The following is a 19,200-nucleotide window of genomic DNA, read 5'->3' as shown; positions in this document are numbered from 1 at the left end:
AAAAAGATGGGAAACCTTAGCAGGAGTAGCTCGATGTCTGTTACGATTCTGTCCTGATCTGCTTCTACCATTTCTTTGGGTAACCGAAGCTGATAGTCGATCATCTTCTGGTACAGAGTTCAGTTGCTGAGGACTATGCGACCTGTGATGACGATGAGGCGGAGAACTGCTGCTTGTATGACCACCGGTATCCGACATGCTTGCGTGCCCGGACGATCGATTCTCGTCGGAGGAGCTATTACCAGCGCATTCTGGTCGCCTCTACAAAAGTCGTTCGTCTTTTACAACCGACCGCCATGATTTGTTAGCCGTGGTTACGTTCAACAACGACTTTGGACTAAACACCGACCGTCCTATTCGCCATTATGAAGAAGAGAAGCAAAATCAAATGACGATGATATTTTCAATGATTTTTACGTTTTAAACGATCGTAAAGGTAAAGCTATTATTAGTGTCTTGTCATGTGCATTTCAACAATGATTTATTAGACGTTTATGTTACACACAAGTTAAGCAAATCTAAGTGGGTTCTTTTTTATATTATTTTTATTTTTTTTAATGTTATTTTAGACAATGTACCATAGATATATAAGAAAAATAATATTATTAAATAATATATTAAAAATATAGCGACGATACCTGAAGTACTCGGAGCTCGTGCAAGCTGAGATGGTGATGCTGCGAGGGATGAGGATGTTGAGGGGTCGGAGTAGGCGCAACGCTATCCGTATCCCTCTCCGCGACCATGTGAACCATATTGTGGACGCCACTTTTCGACTGATTTTCTGTAAAGTCCTTTGTATATGGGGGACAGTATACTTCACGTCCACTACCACCACCAGGACTATTAAAGGAACATAATAATAATCTGTGTTATTATTACCTCGACAAGTAGAACGAATAAATAATTTTAATTTATAAGAATTTCTTTTTATATTACGTTGGGTATATGTCGTATAAAAGGGTGTTTCAAAGAATTAGGTAAAAATATATCAAGTTCTTTTTTTTCTCTTTCTTTTTTTTATCATACACGCGCATATTTTAAAGTTTTCTGTAGTATTTAATTTTAAACACCCTATATATTAAGGAAAGTTCAGAATCCGACGGAAGAACGAGGAATATGCGGGCCCGTGGAATAACGGCGATAAATAATTGATATTTGATACCCCATGAAGGAGGACAGCTCGTTAATTACCGTCTGGACCAGTCGACGATTCGTTTTCGAATTGCCTCGCATTAAATTTCTATCTTAACAAGAGGGGGAAGAAGAGGAACAAGAAAAAGAAGAAGAAGAAGAAGAACGGGAGAAAGAGAGAGTTAGTGCTTAGAACTAACATAGTTAGGAATACAGGAATGTCTTTTCTTCTTCGTTCGTCTTCTATAAATAAAATTATGTATATATATATATTTTTTTTCTTCTTTTTTTAAGAATTACCATCAAAAATAGCTTACAACAGATTTGATTCATTCGTGAAAGATGCTAGGAGATAAGATGCTGGACCACGAAAGTATGCATCTGATCGTTGGAAACATAAAAGATCGTTTTAGAGATAACATCTTTTACATGATTTCTATTCTTCTTCTTCTTTCTTTTTTCCTTCTTCTTTTTATTTTCATAAATATACATATTTATTCCCGAGCAAGTTTCTAATCAGGTTCTAATCTATTTCACGATCGCGTAGGAGTGGAATAGCTAGTTCAGATAAAAAAATTACTTTCTCCATGATGAGAAAAAGTAGCGTGTGAGTATGCTCGAATAAGACGAGTTTGAAGAATGAACGAGTTTGGTAAGGTAAATGAACTGAGACGACATCGTGGAAATACTACAAAATTGAATAATTTCATGTAAGATTCAAGAAAATTCTTTCGTGGTTAATATTTTCATTAATGAAATTCAATTAAAACGGTAAATCTTATGGAAGAGAAATAATAGAAGTTCAAAGATGCATCATTAAGGGCGATGTACATCTTGTGGAATAATTCTTAGAAGTTTAAATAAAGACTCGATTATGTTAGAACTCGAGGCAATAAACGAGTAGAGAGAACGAATGCGATATCATTTTCTAAGAATCTTGAAATATCTCGTAATTGATTCGAGAGAGACGTTGAATAGTCGAATAGTTCGGATGCTGTCGATCTTACAGTTACCCGTCCTTTACAACAGGACACATTACTGTTAATTATAGATACTTGAGATTAATTATTTCTAAATGGAACGTCGATACGCTTGCGATATTACTTATGTCGCAATGATCTTCGTTCAATTCTACTGAGTAGAACTAAGGAACTGTTTATGCATCGTTAACTATCGTCAAAGTCGAACTAGAAATGAGAGTTAGAAATTTTTCGACAAAATATTTCAGAATGATTCATTGATTATTGATTAAAAGAGAAAAACAAAGAATGTCCGAAAGTAAACAAGAGGATTTCATGAGCGTAAGAATATCAAGAACAAGATTACTTCGAAGAAACGATTTGTCTTGAACTCGATCGTGATTTACCCCCTAAGGCGCCATTGCTGAACGAAACTCCAGTCAGCCTTGAACCCAGTGGTGTCCCCGGGCAAGGACCAATAATCCTCGATCTGGCTTTCGTCCTCCTCGATCCTCAATACGTCTTCTCTACTAGGAGTGAAGTTTACAACGATCTCATGACTTTTCTTAACGTTATCTGACGTTGAGTTTTCATCTCTTTCGATATTTCTGAAAGGAATCTCATCCTGATGAGATTCTGTAGAATCCTTTTTCTCTTTTTCCCTTTGACTGGTGTCACCAAAATAAATCACTGTTTTATGAGGAACATCAATAGTCCTCATTGATTTCGAGCCAACTCCAAAACTGACGATTTCAGTTTTGTCGAATCTCCTTCGAGTAGGATCCTCCAAGGTCGATGTTTTTTCATATTCACTAGTTTCTTGCCATTCTCGTGTTGGTTCACGGCTAATGAACGTCACTGGACGACGTAGAATAAAGTTGGCACCGTCTACCATAGGCTGTTGAACTTCCACCGTAGTGCTCATCTCGTAGTCCTTCAGTTCACGACAGAGTAGACATGTACAGTCCTTGTTGGAACAGGATCCTCGTCTTGAATATGAGGAGGATGATGAGGAAGACAAGGATGATGATGGTCGCATGTCATTTGTTCTTCATCTTCCTTTTTCTCGTATACTTTCTTTTCAAATTGTCAAGGCGATTAAAACTTATTTCCTCCTTCTCCTTCTCTTCTGTTTTTTTCTTTTTTCTTTTTTCTTGTTTTTTTTATTAACTACGAACTTTCCTAAATATCCATGTTTTTCTCATGAACGATCACAACGACGAAAACTCATTCCTTCTTTACTTTGATTTATCCTTTGTTATCATTATCATGTGTTGGGGATCGATGAATGAAATCACTTATCTCACGTTACTATCTGAACTTTTTGCACGTCACCCACTGGAAGGTCTTAAAACAAAACGAAAGAGCGCTAACGAGCTCCTATTTTTTTTTGTTTTGTTTTTTCTTTCTTTCCTATTTTCTACAAAACCTCAGTGAGATCCGTGCTCGTTAGAACCACGAACGAAAAGGGGGAAAGCATCTTCTCTCGATAGGATCGTTCGAAGAGCAAGCTCGCGTTATCCGAGTCATCGGTTCGGTTTCGATGTAAACAGATGACTGAGCAGACTCGACGTGCAGGCTTCCTGTGCATCAGCAGGTGAAACGCGTGCACTTCCTTCGGAGAGACCACAGCTTGTCCCTCTCTTTCTCTTTCTTTCTTTCTTTCTTTATTTATTTCTTTCACGTCACTGATACTTCTCTTTCTTCCTTTCTTCCTTCATGCATGCCACGAGTTGGAACCCGTATGTTAAAGGAAACGTTTTACGTTAATCGTGGGAATATTTTTCTTTTTTCTTCGACAAGAAAAAGTAATATTTTCTTCAATGATTATTCACTTGAAGAATTAAAAGCCAACTCGATAAATCTGTTCATTATCGATAATGTCTGAATATTACTTATAAATGCCTTGTCATCGACTCGATTTCCATGGGGCAAGGTGATCGCGTGTCTCCTCTGTGGTCTATTCTATATTTCTATCTATTTCTCTTTCTCTCTCTTTCCCTCTCCCTCTCCCTCTCTTTCTCTTTCTCTTTCTCTCTATCTTGTTGGCGTTTTCTCTTTCTCCAGTTTCACGTTGCCTTCGTTCGATTTTATTTTCCCTCTCTTTCCCTCGATCCTCCGAGAAGACTTCTCCAAAAGAATGAAAAGGAAAAGGAAAAGGAGAAAAAGAAATGGGAGGAAAAAATATAAAAAGGAAAAAGAAGAAAAAAACAGATATAAAAAAGAAAAAAAAATGACTCCGTAGAGAACGGAAAAAGAGTCACGTGAAACGTGACTTCGATCCTCCTTTCAGAGTTCGTGCCTTGTTTCACGATAATCTCTATCTTCTTGATACTTGTATATCCCTTTTTAGTTAGAGCTAGAGTATACACACACTCCGTGAAGAACGTAAGTATACGTATGACTACTCTCTCTCTACGAAAATCCGAGCACGAGTTGAGGTCGCTACTAGCAAACTGTTATATCAACTAGTAGCTGCTAGCTGCTTTTAGTGATAGAGAGAGCGAGAGAGAGAGAGAGAAAGAGAGAGAGAGAGAGAGAGAGAGAGAGAGAGAGAGAGAGACAGATAGATAGATAGATAGATAGATAAAGAGAGAGAGAGAGAGAGAGATAGAGAAAGAGAATGGTACCCAACCATGCGATTTGGGGGAGAACTTCCGGTGACCATCCTACTTCCTTACGTCTGCTTTACTTACGAATCACAACGCCCTCTTGATCGCCATCCGTGACGATCTTATGTCCAACCTTCTTTTCTTTTCTTCATTTTTTTTTCTCTTTCCATTGTCGTCATTACGTTTTCTTTCTTAACCGAGCAAGACACCCTCGTGTCTACTTTCCTTCCTGTGGGTTTTGATATTGTATGCGTATGTACGTACATATAACTTTAGAGAAACTCAATTGAAAAATATCAATCGTAGGAACTTTTAATCCATGCAAATCAAGATCATTAAATCCAAATTCATATAATTCATTTAGAATGATCAAATATGAGATTCATTACAGAGTGAATTAGAGATCAATATGGCAAACATGTAAAGATCTTGCACAGGGGAACCCTCCGAAAAGGACAATGACCTTTGATAAGAAGAGAAAGAGAGAGAGGGAGAGAGAGATCTTTAAAACTGCCGTACCTTACCTTATTCTTCTTTACCGTAATAAAAATTCTTCTAACCGTAATAAAAATGTTTAAGGGTTTCTTGGAAGAAAGTAATCGAAAAAGTACAAATGTGACGCAACATTGTACTAGCCGATGTTAACGCGGGAAAATTTGAAAGTAACTTGTTAAAAGATTAATTTAATACTTTTCCTCATGATTTGGCCTATTTTCTATGTTAAACCGGTATTAACGATCTGGTCCAAGAAACTATGTATTTCCTCTGACGTTTCAAAGCTGCCGTCGTTAGTCGTAAAACCAGTCATGTTATACGTATACCTTATCTTCGTTTTAATATGTTCCTCACAAGTGCCGGTTGGCCGACATTTTTCCAAGAGAATATTGATACTTGACGCAATCTCTATCTACTCTTTTCTCTCTTTCTCTCTCTTGATCCGCTTTATAACAGTGTTTCAAATACCTCGAGATCTCAGCTCGTTTCTTTGGTATAGCGGTGCTTAATTGAAAGTTCCAAGAGGATAGGATGAAAATTGCACTTATCGGGGTGCAGCTACTCCAATTTTTACAATAACATGTTCCACATACTTTTTTTTTATCGGCGAAAAACCAAGAGAAACTATAATTTAAATGAAGATTGATAAAAGAAGTATTTATTTCAATCGATCATTCATAAATGAAAAGAAAATTATCGAAGGAACCTTTTAATCTCTAACGTCTATGTCCTACTACATGTGCCTCGCCTTTTACGAGAAAGGCTTTTGGAGGAAGACTTCAAGGCAGACATTGTCCGTGTTCACTTAGGCGAAACTCCGGTGTCAAGGGCGACAACGCTTACAGCGAAGACATTAAATTGATTAACGAACCGTGTCTTTACGGTAATGAAGCGACAATATAATCGAAAGTTTTTTCTTTCTTTCTATCTTTCTTTCTTTCCTTCTTTCTTTCTTTATCTACCAGATCATTCACAGTTTTCATTGTTGAAATATATTAACATTTTAATACGATTACAAATCACTCGTTTATGCGAAAACAAACAATACTGCTTTTTAGTCTTTTTTTTTTCTTTTTTTTTTTTTTTTTACTAAATAGATTACGATTAAGATTAAGGTGAAAATGCAAGTAAAAAAATAGCGAAAATTAACAAGATGATACGTCCCTGACCTAGCAAGATGCAAAAGTGAGATATACATTGCGACGACAGGTAGGGGGAAAGAACGATGAAAGGAAGAAAGGGGAGCATTGCTATGAATTGTCTTTTCACTATGTCGAGCCATCGTTCTTTTTCATTCCCAAGCTAATTAACTATGTATTTTTAATTGTTCATCGTCAGCTTTTACTTCTCACATATACACAATTTCTCAAAACAAACGAATATTTTATCATAGAAATCCTGAATTGTGATCGTACTATAAAAAATCGAACAAAAAAAAAAACATTCAATAAAATCTATGAAAAATAATAATTATTTTGGAGATTGATTAAAAAAAAAAAAGAAAAAAAAAAAAAAAGAAAAAGAAAAGAAAAAAAATTCGTACAAGTGGTAGTAGAATTAACCGAAAGAGATGAATGAAGATTCTTTCTTTTTTCCTTTTTTTTAATTTTCCTATCGAAAGAAAATAGATTTAGATTGAATAAGGAGAGAGGTTGAAGACGTCACGTCCCTGACCTACCAGTGATTTAACGCGTGCAAATCGGTGCTAGTAAAAGCCAGTTTAAGATCAACGTAGTGGTATAAAGAAAAGGAGGAAAGAAAGGATGATTCCTAAGACCATTAACCTAAATATTTTAGCTTGTGCTTAGCTAGGCATCATCATCATCATCATCATCATCATCATCATCATCATCATCATCATCATCATCATCATCATCATCATTTTCTTCTTCTTTTTCTTATCCTTCTTCCTCTTCTCTCACACGCGTCATTATCTCGATCGTTTCGTTCTCAGATGATAACCTTCCCACTTTTTCTTCGAACATTTCCCACTTTCGGATAACCAATTAAACTCAAACTCTCTTTTCGCACGATCGCTAATTCCCTCCTAACAATCCTCATAGACCAATTTCTATTTCATCCTAATTCGCCGTCAGTTAAGTTACTTCTTTAACAAACGACTTATTCTCTTACACTACCTCACGTATCTCTCTTTTTTCTTTTTCACACGATTCTCGAGGAGAAAACGAATTCCAAGCGATCGGAAGAAGTCGAAGGGAAGTTACTTCGTGAGAAAATTTCATTGTGATCGCTTTCAAATCGATCTTTTTTTTTCTTTTTTTTTTCCCCTTAAGGAAAATCAAAAGTTACGAATGGAGTTCCTTTTACAATCAAGCAAGAAACCTGAAAACTCGAATGTTAAGGCATATTTCTTCGTTACTCTATAATGATCCTTTAAATCTACTGCAAAAGATCAATTACAAAAAATATAATGCCGAGGCATTGTATCTTTATTTATTTATTTTTTTTTTTCTAGTTGGTATAAATTTTAACAAGTTCCCTTTGTCGCAAATTATTCACCTTTGTGTTTGAAATAGCAAACGTGTTTTTAAGGAGACAAATAAACACATAAATCTTTCATAGGAAGATAATTATGCGAATTTCAAATGCGATCACATGGACTTGCCTGGCAACGAGTCAACGAGCCCAAAAACTCAGGCCCTCCTGAACGAACCAGTCATAAGGATAAGCATTAAGGAATGCGCAGACGTAATCTTCGACGAGAAAACGTCTGATAATCGTGAAAGGTGGTCTCGCTCGACGACTAAGAGCTGACGTCTTTCTTATAAGCCGCTTAAAAGGCCATGAGGAGCCTTTTGACTCGTCTCTCTTTGCGTTTAACATGCGAAAACTTGAATGTTGAAATGTTTCTTCGAATAATCTCGACTACCTAAATTTTACAAGTATAAATATAAATATGTAGCAATAAATTTTTCGTTTCTTATCATTTAGAAACATTCTCATCATATTTTATATATTAATAGTATCGAATGAAAATATTAATGTAAATATTATATTAATATAAAGAAACTCACCGTCTTGGTTTTGGTCTAAGTATCTCGTGACCAGAATCGGATATACAAATACTCAAACTCAAAGGTCCACCATAATGTTCAGGAGGTGTTGCATTGGCCTGAACGTTTTGTTGTTGAGGAGCGGAGATCCCAGTTGAAGCAGAAGTACCGCTCAAAAACAAAGGTTGCTGAGAGCAACCATCTATCGTTGGATGTTCCAAATTCATCCTGCATCCGGGTCCTTACTCGTGTCGAAGGACCTGTACATTTTTATCAATTTTTATTTATCTTCTTCACATTGAATATTTCTTCTTTCTTTTTTTCAAATAAAACACGAAACACACACCTATGTCATTTACATAATTTATAGATCATTTTATCTTTCTTTTTTATTTCTTTTTCATAGGAATAATAGGACATGCATAATCGTCTAATTAATTGGTATTGTCAAAGAAAGGAAAAGTCGCTTCTCATTAAATCTTTACCTATCGCCAAGTTAGCTTCCGAGACGAATGAAAATCGTTCGAAAGAAAGTAATTACTGTAATACTTTCTCGAAGGTCATTAACGATCGCTTGGATAATTACCGGTGTAATTAGCACCACTATACTATCTTTGCCACGAGAGGAATAATTGCTTCACTGATACCTCGTTCTAGTGGAAGTTAGACGTTATCCCTATTTATTTAATTATTTTATTTTTCTCGAAAAATATACGAATGATATCATTCGTATTAGAAAATGGAACTCTTTCGAGAGAGAAAAAAAAATATTGTAATTAATAATTCTTATTAAGTTAAGAATTTTGTGATTTACTAGCCTTGTAATTATTTTAATTAACTCTTGGATATAGCCTATAATTTGGAAGGAATTCGTTGAGTCTTCATCGTATATATATATATATATATATATATATATATATATATATATATATGTATGTATATAAAAAGTATGTAACAAAAAATAAAATCTTACGGTACTTATGAATTCAAAATAAGAAAAAAAATAAGTAAATAAATAAAAATAAAAAGAAGCAAAAAAAATAAAAAATGAATTTCTTTATATATACATATATACGATATATATATTAGAACGGCCTCATTTGTTCTATCTTTTCTTTATCATTTCAAGTATAGGTAAGGTAAAACGATAAATTGCTTTAACGTAGAAGGGGTAAAGATAAGCTCTCAAGAGAAATAACGTTTCTTCTCGTAGAAGAAGCAATCCCATAATTCACGAGTCGACAGGAGGAGAGTCGTTCGTTCGTTCGGTCGATCACACGAATCGTTTGGCCGATGCGTGGGTGTTGAACACAAGTCGAAGGACAATTTTTGCATCGTCGAAAGAAGGAAGAGGAGAGGACACGTTGCAAGAGCCGCTGAACTTGGAACAACGAAAGCGTTGACCGCAACGGTATTTCGAGCATGTTTTATACGACTTAACGCTATACATTCAATTCACACGATCACGTTCCCCAAGTTTAGTTTCTTTTTCTTCTCAATTCTTTGAAAATGATCATTGAAAATGATCTATTATACCATTATAGGTCGATCAATTTGTTGTTTTGTTAAATGTTAATATGCTTTCTCTTCTTCATTGAGAAAGTCGAGCATCCTATCGTTCTATTAAAGATTTTCTATCTTTATTTTGTCAAGAAATTATTGGAAAGATTCATGATGAAAGTATCTTCGAATGTTAATTATATGAAATAACGACATGCATATATAAAGAAAAACAGAAACCACTGCATCACTTTAAAGATATATATATATATATATATATACACGTGAATGCGTGTGTGTGTGTGCGCGTGTGCATGCGTGTATATGTAACTTTGACTGCAGTCTTTGCTTGCAATTTTGTTAAATTGCATCGTTTTACTTGTTGCAGAGACGAAAAAATAAAAGTTGGAGTTTGGGGTTGGGGTTGGGGTTGGGGAACCGTTTGGTGTACGAACGTACCGAGAAATATTTCAACATGTTCTGGTTCTCGCTTATATACGAAGGAAGAAGGGACTCTTCTTTCTTTATCTCTCTCTCTCTCTCTCTCTCTCTCTCTCTCTCTCTCTCTCTCTCTGTCTCTCTTTTTCTCTCGTTCTACGCGTACACCGTGTTTGTGCATCGCTCGTGTTGCTCGCTTTGACGGGCTCTCGTATGCAATTATTCTGCCTGGCTTCCAAAGTGCTTCCTTAAGCGTTCGGTTCTCTCCCTCAGCCTCCTCAACCCCACCTTCTCCTCCTCCTCCCCCTCCTTCTCATCCTCACCCCCAATGCCCACTACAAGCTCTTCTCATTCTGCCGGTTCGCAAAGTGGACGATCCTGCTGCTCCGTACGATCCACTTTTCGCGGAATTTTTTAGCGAGATAGCCTTCGACGAATCTCATCCAAGTTGTTCTCATCATGATCATCCTCGTCGATGGCAATTTTCGAAGAAAATTTTCCATCGATCTCCAAAGAAATTGATATTTAGATCATAGATCTTTTCATTCACGTGAATGAATGATACATTTAACAAAGAAGTGATCTTCTAATTCAAAGAATTATTCTTTCGATATAAACGTATGGATCCATGAATAAATTTGACGATTACTATTATGTTCGAAACTAAAGGTATAATAATTGATCGTATAATAATAATAAAAAAATATCTTTTCCCGTTCATTTTGTAAAACGAACGATGACATTTCACGCATACTAACTTTCTTGATGATGCATGTGTCAACGTTCCATGCCGTCCAACATCGCATCTTGCGAGGACATTAGCGTGAATCAGGTTTTTCGGGTTCCTCGCGAATACTTTTAGTATACTCACGTATACGATTTAGTTGGCAATCAAACGAGTACCTTCAACTCCGTCCACTTCAATTAATTTATAAAATTATCCGTGACCTAACCGTTCAAATATTTCTCTCTTATCAGATAATGTAATATTATTGTTAAAATTGCCCGCTAACGTGGCCATCTTATTTTTGTTATACTTAGTACGTATAAAAATGTATTTACATTCAAGTTGATTTCTGATCGATTTAAAATATTCGTTGATCGGATAAAAAGACAAGAAGAAGGCGAGAAGCTTAATAACGGCGAACGATCGAAAAGACTGACTATGCCCGAGGGCAATTCTGGAAGCACGGTAAAATCGTTTAAGCGGAGCGAGTGCACACGGAAATTCGGGTTTGGGTAACTGGTTTACTGTACGAGGTCTTGGAAACTGGTTTAATGTAAACGGACTCGCCAAAAATGGCGTTGTCCCGACTGTATTTAACTGACCTCGGCTGCCCTCACCCTACGTCTGCCTTTCTAACCGATCAAGTGGCATGCGTGCATGATCGTATCGTGGAACGTATAACTATGACTATTTAAATCAACCTACATATGCAGCTGTACGAATTATTTCATTATGTGTGTCAAACTGACCAATGTGAACCAGTTTAAATAAAAGAAAAAGAAGATATCAATTAGAGCCCTTATTAAATGTATCTAAAAAAAAAAAAAAAAAAAAAAAAAAATGCATCATCGAATAATTCACTCGATCATAACCGCATTGACATCTTTTGACTGTTTTTATCGACCAAGTTAAAAAAAGAAGAAAAAGAAAGATAGATCGAGAAGATCGATATAAGGATCAATTAAGAAGCTCGGTTTTCGGATAAAGAAAGAGAGATGATCACTGGACGTGACGAAGGCTGGGTAAGAGGAGATCCTACGAGTCATATCGCTTAGGATCCCATAAAGAGTGAAACCGGAGACAAGTGCACGGGCTGCTATCGAAGCGACTCTTTCAACGCAAGATTCGAGAGCTGGTATTACAAGCGAGCCGTGTTCCACTTCGCGTCAACGTTACGCGGGTTTCTTATTTCTTCTTGGACATATATATATATATATATATATATATATATATATATATATATATATATATAGATATATATACACATACATATATACATATAAATCCGTCTATAGATACTCCTTCTGTCATCTATTTTATTTTTATATCGAAGTGCAAAAAGTTGCACGTTAACATCAAGAAGATATTAAAATAATTCTTATTTCCAAATTGCAAAAACTGAGAGATCCCTTCAAGTGCGGCAGGAAAAAGATAAAGGAAAAATAAGAAAAAAAAGAAGAAGAAAAAGAAGAAAAAGAAGTAGAAAATCGTAAGGAAGTTTCTTGACCGTGAGCAGGCTCTCGATTATGGTGTTTGTGTGTGCTTCTGATGAGGATAGATTGCTATAGCTATATTTCGAAAGTCACGTGCTGCGTTGAGGAAGGTTTGGGACCACAGAGTGCAAGCAACAGCAGCAAAAGCAACAACCAAGAGTGGCACGACCACTCTTCTCATTTTTTCATTCATTTTTTCTCTTAACTTGTCTATCCCGCTAAGAGACCTTTTATTTTTCATCCATTCTATTTAGATAGAAGGAATCAAGAAAATGATCGATAAAAATCATCCTCGGAAAACGAAATAGATCTTATAATAATTAATCTTGATCCTATTACAAAATTGCGATCATTCAGATTGATATAAAATAAACGATTGGAATTCTAACGAATATATCCCAATGAAAATAAAATATATGAAAATGTAATAACCATTCTAATCGAATCATATATCAGCAATTCGATCTATGGCTACGATAACTATCGATTACTAGAGATTAAAAGGTTGAACGGAAGTTCCGAAGGAGTGGCAAACTTATTGATCGATGATTTAAGCTTATCGATTTTACAAACCTGCAAATTATATACCAATACACAATAATGATGATGATAATAATAATAATAATTAATCGTCGCAACTTCAAAACTATGTATTTTCGATCGAGATCAGATTGATTATAAAGTAAGATCGATTATAAAGTATGTTGATCAGGCATGTGCCATCAGGAACGTTGGTAAACCGTCGAAAGTTTGCGTAGGTGTAAGGTTTAAAAGGGCACTCATGTACAAATCGTGTGGGTGTGAAGAAACATATATATGAGCCTGCCCAGGGCACAGAATATTCTCGACACGGCTCTGGAAGCAAGAGTACTTACATACGGCAGCCCGGCAATGCTATTGCTTTTTACACACGAGTGTAACGTGAATCGTGTGTTATAAAGCGTGTATGTAAAAGTACGTATGTGTTTTCAAGTAAATATATATACACGGAGGACAGCAGCAGAGCAGCAGCAGAGCAGGCAGGACAGACATATAAACGCGTATAGGTATTATACATATACGCATTGGTGTCTCATGGCGCACGACGTCAGGCCCGCGGCCACTACATTCCAAGGGCTGCCCAAACTAAACCCTACATCTTATATACTCACTCCCCCTAACCCCTTCCCTCTTTTACTCCTTCCCCACCTACGACCAGGCCCCGGCCTAGCCTCTCTCTCTTTCTTTTATTTTTTTTATTTCTTTTTATTTTTTCTTTTTTTTCTTCTTCTTTTTCTTTTCTTTTTTTTTTTTATTTCTTCATTTTCCTTTTTTTCTTTTTTTCTATCCCCTCCAACAACTTCGTCTCGACTTCGAAAGACTCGTGTCCCTTCTACCACTAAAGAGATACTCCAGAGAAGGAGAAACGGTAGCTCCTCAAGTACCTCTCTCTCTTTCCCTCTCTCATCTCTTTCTCTTTTTCTCTCTCTTTCCACCGGTAATATCGTAAACGACACCTGGCAAGATCATCTACCCGTGTACACCATCGAATTTTTCGATCAATTTTTTCCCCGTACATCTTTATTCTTTTTGTCGTGATCTCACGTTTTGTATTTGATTTGCCTTTTTGTCTTTTTGATCGTGATTCTTTTTGTTACGTTATATACTTATTTAACTTTCTTTGATTCTAAATCTCTTTTCAATTGGGAAACGAAAATGTACGTGTAATTTTGGAGATATCGGGAAAAAAAATAAAAGAAGAAAAAAAGAAACAGAAAGATAAACGATTTAAAGGATTCTTCTTTCTCGGGCTATATTATATTTTGATATAACGATTGTCGTTGTTACATACTCTCGTTTATTTTTATCCAAATTCATTAAAGAATTTCGTGTGTTAGACGATGAGAGACACGGTTAGTTCTATCCGCGTAGGTGGATTAACTCGAATGAATTCTCCTTCCTTCTGCCGTTGTAATCAATTTGACTAATTTAATTTAAGTACGAAACCGGTTTAGTTGGGCCATTTCTCACATTCGTTCAACAGCCACGGGTTCGGACGCGGTACCCTTCTCCTATAGATTTTAACGTTCGTGTCGCTTAATCGGAGGGACCTTCAGAGATAATTTCAATGCAAATCAAATACAAAACGTGAGATCCTTTAAGCGATCGCTATCGGTCATTTAAGAGACCGATTCGATTCTTCTTTCCTTCTCTTTTATTCTTTTTACCCTTACATTGCTCGGCTCTTTAAAATTCATTCTAAACCATTTCAACGTTAATGATTTTCTTTTTAATCCTCGTTAATTATAAATTCCTACCTCCGTGATTTTGTCACATTTAACAGATGCATTTATTATTAAAATTGCATTATCTCGAAATAATCTAATAAAATACACACATACATATCCATATACATAAATACATATATATATATATATATATATATATATATATATATATTTGCATACAAAGGAAAAAAATTACTTAGAGCTCGAAACGCGAGAAGATGACAAAGGTAACGTAAAAAAAAAGAATATATATATATATAAATTGGAATTCTTTTGTCGTCTTTTCTTCGAGAATAACGGTAAATGATATTTGCACGAAATGATCGAACGTCGTGGATCTTAGCGAGAAATGCATTCTCTCTTACGATCGTCGAAGTCGACAAGGAGGACAATAATGCATCCTCGCGTGTCGTCGTCGAACGAGCGAAAGTCTCTTGGAAGAAGAATCGCTATGTTAGAGTGAGTACTCTGTGAGTACCATGTTCTCTCTCTCTTTTCTCTCTCTCTCTCTCTCTCTCTCTCTCTCTCTCTCTCTCTCTCTCTCTCTCTCTCTCTCTCTTTCCATCTACTGCTCTAACCGGTTAGCAGTAAATCCTTTAGGACGATCCAAATCGTTCTTTCTTGAGATTCGTGTCGACCATTGTGACGTCGAATAAAATAGTGCGAATCGCGCTAATACGATAAGAAAAATTCTATGAAAACAAATACAATGAACAATGTCCTACGCGATATTCATCGTTTCGAAATATAAAAGAAATTCTTATTTATTATTCCACTTTGCGTTTTACTCTATCCGTCGACCTTCGCGTGACTCTATTGAAATTTTTCATTGACTCCATAGCAAGGTCAAAGAAATTATATTATCACGAGTAAAACAGACGTCTACGTTTAACTACATAATTTCTAACAAATAATACGTTTTTAAAAGAACGATACAATGTTATTTGAATAAGGATAAGGGATCCCTTTGCAATGTACTTTGAATAAGGATAAAAAAATTAACATTCTTTCGATAATCCAAATTGACGAAGGATTATCATTGGCGATACGTTCGTAGGAATTTCTTGAAAAAAAAGAAAAGAAAAAAAGAAAAAAAAACTTAGTCTCGTGAGACACCGAAGAAAGTGACTCGTGTGTATTCAAACGAGGCTGTGAATTTCTATGCACGTTCTCTTCTTCTAAGTGTATAAAAAGATGAGTGAATTGTATGACTTTCGGAATCGAAGTTTAGCCATTGTGCGAGTGGCATTGCACGTTAAAGAATAAACGAAAAAAGAAAAAAGAAAAGGAGAATTGAATTCTTGTTCCAACTTACCAGAGCAGTATCGATGAGAAGGAACGAATGGAATGAAAGTGGAGACATGTCGAATTCCTTGTTAAATCTAAAGGACACATTCACGAATAAAATCCACATTGACGAGGCAAATCGCCGAAGATTCTTCCTTCGATCTCTCGTTTAACACTCGCATAGTTTCAATGACACGTTTTGATGAATTAGCCTTTAGTGACACAGTAATCGTTTAATTCTTCTTGCAAACTCGTGTCACACTCTTTAACCTATCTTTATCAAATCCTAACGCACACGTGTTCTTCCCATTGGCACAAGATTTACTCGGACGATATCTAATGCGCGTTAACTATAGAAGTCCTTAACGAAGCTGTAAAAAAAAAAAAGAAAAAAAGAAAAAAAGAAGAAGAAGCAAAACAGACGGCAGACACAAGAAATATAAAATTTTGTTAATGGGACAACGACTTGACTGGAAGATGTTACGTCTTGATATTATCTAGATTTTTTTAAATTTCCTTTTTATCTCTCGATCGTACCGCCGCGCAAGGACTGCTCGTCTTCGAACGCGTCCAATCGTGTCGCCTCTTTTCGGCAGCTGTCAATTACTAGCAACAGAGGCGCCGCGTCTCTGCAGCATCCCAAGCGGAATCGCTTTCGGTCCAGACTGATTGCGAGTAAGGGAAAAAAAAAGGACAAAAAAAGTAGTAATGGTCAACGGAAAGACAAACGTGGAAAAGGACGATTGCGCTGTGGGCATTTCGGCGGCAAATTCGCCAAACTTCTCATTGAGCGCCGTCGATATTATCGACCTAGGGTAATCGATGATAGAGCATGACTTTATCTACAAATCGTTAAGGCTATTCAATCATCCTTCATTTTATAATGATTTACCGCGTAACAATGCGTAATTATTAAACGATTTTGATGAACAAGATATAATATTAAAGATAAAGGTTCAAACGAGAATCGGGCTTTTTGAAAAAGCTTCATTTTAATTGAAGAATTCAAATTCTCGCGGGTTATCAGGCATCTGGCGGGAGTTTTTGAAATAACGTCGTTCATCTTGAAAGGTTTGTATTCAATGGATTGGTGAAACGCGTGCGCGATGACGTGAGACGAATTTCGTGTGATTTCTCGTGCGAGTCAGCAAGGAAATTGTAACTGTGATAAGTGAGAGGGGTGTGCGCCCCCGGTTACTTGGATACAGTTGTGGTTATCACATTTGACAATAGACCTTAATCGGTGCTGCATGGTTTTGAAAATAACAATTTATCGATATGGGTGAGTTGTGTCATGAATTAAAGTATACGTGTGCGTTTTTCTGGTTGCCTACAGAGCTGGGTACAAACACTGTAAGATTAACATGCGACTTATTTTATCATTCGAATGCATATATAAAAGTTTAAATATTTTCTCTTTCAGGAGGGTTGCTAAGTTATTTTCGTAATTTGTTGGGAAGTCGAGAAATGCGGATATTAATTTTAGGGTTGGACGGTGCCGGTAAAACTACGATTTTGTATAGGTTCGTTATTTTTATTTGCATACTGACAGTTCATATTTAATTGATCTACTTAAAATGCCAACGAATTCTAATCATTATTCTATTTATTAATCATTAATTATACTGTTCTTTTGCACCTTTGTGATATGTATGTCTTATCTCTGCTGATAATCATCAATCAATATTTGTTAACTCTTCGTATTTTCACGTATATATTTAACAATCTAATGTTAGATTGCAGGTTGGTGAAGTAGTAACTACGATACCTACTATAGGATTTAATGTAGAACAAGTTACGTATAAGAATTTAAAATTTCAAGTATGGGATCTCGGAGGACAAACTAGTATACGGTAAAGTCTAAGTAAATGATTTATCTAGATAATTCTGAGGTTAAATGAAATTTAGATTTTATCGTTTGGTTGTTGTACAAAAAATAAATTGATAAGTCCTGTGTTATTTCAGGCCATATTGGAGGTGTTACTATTCAAATACAGATGCAATAATATATGTGGTTGATTCAGCAGATAGAGATAGAATAGGCATATCAAAGGATGAACTAATATATATGCTAAGGGTAAGAAAAGATATATTTGATATGTCTCAGTAATGTTTTCTGCGCTTAGCATATGTCCCTTCGTTAATTAAAATGACATTTACTTTATAAAGGAAGAAGAATTACAAGGTGCCATTTTGGTGGTACTGGCAAACAAGCAAGACATGGCAGGGTGTTTAAGTGTTGCAGAAGTGCATCAAGCTCTTGGATTGGATGCACTTAAGAATAGAACATTCCAAATATTTAAAACTTCGGCAACAAAGGGAGAAGGTCTGGACCAAGCAATGGATTGGCTGTCAAATGCATTACAGAGTAGAAAATGATCAATATTACATCATCATTTTTCTTACTCAAGCCTTATAAAGAGACTTGTCATATGACTGTCACTTGAAATATCCCATGTAATTGGGAAGCTCATTCTGTTTATTTATTAAAAAATTATTATATTTTAAAGATCTTGCATTTTTCACATACAAAACCATCACAAAACTGACCATACTTTTTATAACACACACACACACACACACACACACACACAGACAGACACACACACACACACATACAAATATATATATATATATAAAAAAAATATATATATATATATATAAAATATATGACATAATAGATGTCAGAAGTTTTATCTTTCTTACAAATCAAGGTAAAAAAAGAAAAATTAATTTTTTCAACGCATGCAAATATACCTTTGTATTTCAATTATATCATAATTATATAAACATCTCACTTCATCATTATGTGATCGTAGAGAACTGCATACTTTTTCGATAATGACCTACTTCTCCCTATTTAATATTATTTGTAAATGAAAGTTAATATATTGGAACATACTGTCACAAATAAAGACTTAATTTCATATACTAACAGAATGATATGAAGTAAAATGATTAATGAAGCTAATTAATGTTTTACATCCACATATGAATAATCATTAATTATAAAGTACCTAATAAGTAAGTTTGCTGAATGTAAAGTGATGAAATATCTAAGTGGAAATTTAGAATAAAATGAACATGTAAAGACATAGCCGTTCAAACAAAATTAAGCATACTATCTTATAAATTGTTTGTAATTTAATATAATTGTTGCATAATAATACTGAAATAAAATTAATGCTGCCGTAGTGAAAAGTACCAATATAAGTATTATGGATTTTGAATGATGGTTTAATACTATAAAATTTATATATATATATATACATGT

At 35.4% G+C, this 19,200-nt stretch overlaps 2 protein-coding genes across 5 annotated transcripts in view; one reads left to right on the top strand and one right to left on the bottom strand.

The window, feature by feature from the left end:
* LOC118443959 (ankyrin repeat and BTB/POZ domain-containing protein 2) overlaps positions 1 to 16,598 on the bottom strand; it is a 22,411-nt gene extending 5,813 nt beyond the window's left edge. Inside the window, exons 1-4 of one of the 2 annotated variants that reach the window (XM_085663231.1) lie at positions 15,955 to 16,598; positions 8,236 to 8,474; positions 639 to 843; positions 16 to 261 (exon numbers count right to left, since the gene is read on the bottom strand). In XM_085663231.1, coding sequence (XP_085519357.1) covers positions 16 to 261; positions 639 to 843; positions 8,236 to 8,441 — 657 coding nt within the window. In that variant the 5' untranslated portion in view covers positions 8,442 to 8,474; positions 15,955 to 16,598. Of the gene's footprint in view, positions 1 to 15; positions 262 to 638; positions 844 to 2,500; positions 4,269 to 8,235; positions 8,475 to 15,954 lie in introns of those variants that run through there. The other variant, XM_035871683.2, reaches the window with a different exon arrangement.
* Positions 9,441 to 19,158, top strand: Arl1 (ADP ribosylation factor-like 1). 3 transcript variants are annotated; one of them, XM_035871716.2, is made up of 5 exons: positions 9,441 to 9,625; positions 17,350 to 17,449; positions 17,663 to 17,779; positions 17,892 to 18,003; positions 18,096 to 19,158. In XM_035871716.2, exons 2-5 carry the CDS (start codon positions 17,394 to 17,396, stop codon positions 18,303 to 18,305), a joined length of 495 nt encoding a protein of 164 aa, XP_035727609.1. In that variant the 5' UTR covers positions 9,441 to 9,625; positions 17,350 to 17,393; the 3' UTR covers positions 18,306 to 19,158. The 3 variants fall into 3 exon arrangements, with proteins under 3 accessions (XP_035727609.1, XP_035727608.1, XP_035727607.1); XM_035871715.2 differs by lacking the exon at positions 9,441 to 9,625 and adding an exon at positions 17,007 to 17,279; XM_035871714.2 differs by lacking the exon at positions 9,441 to 9,625 and adding an exon at positions 17,010 to 17,208 and having other exon boundaries at positions 18,096 to 19,153.
* Positions 19,159 to 19,200: the final 42 nt, after the last annotated feature.

Source organism: Vespa mandarinia, chromosome 21 (assembly GCF_050613455.1).
Source record: "Vespa mandarinia isolate Hongniang chromosome 21, ASM5061345v1, whole genome shotgun sequence".
Classification (NCBI taxonomy): Eukaryota; Metazoa; Arthropoda; class Insecta; order Hymenoptera; family Vespidae; genus Vespa; species Vespa mandarinia.
This window is presented reverse-complemented; position numbering and strand designations above follow the sequence as displayed.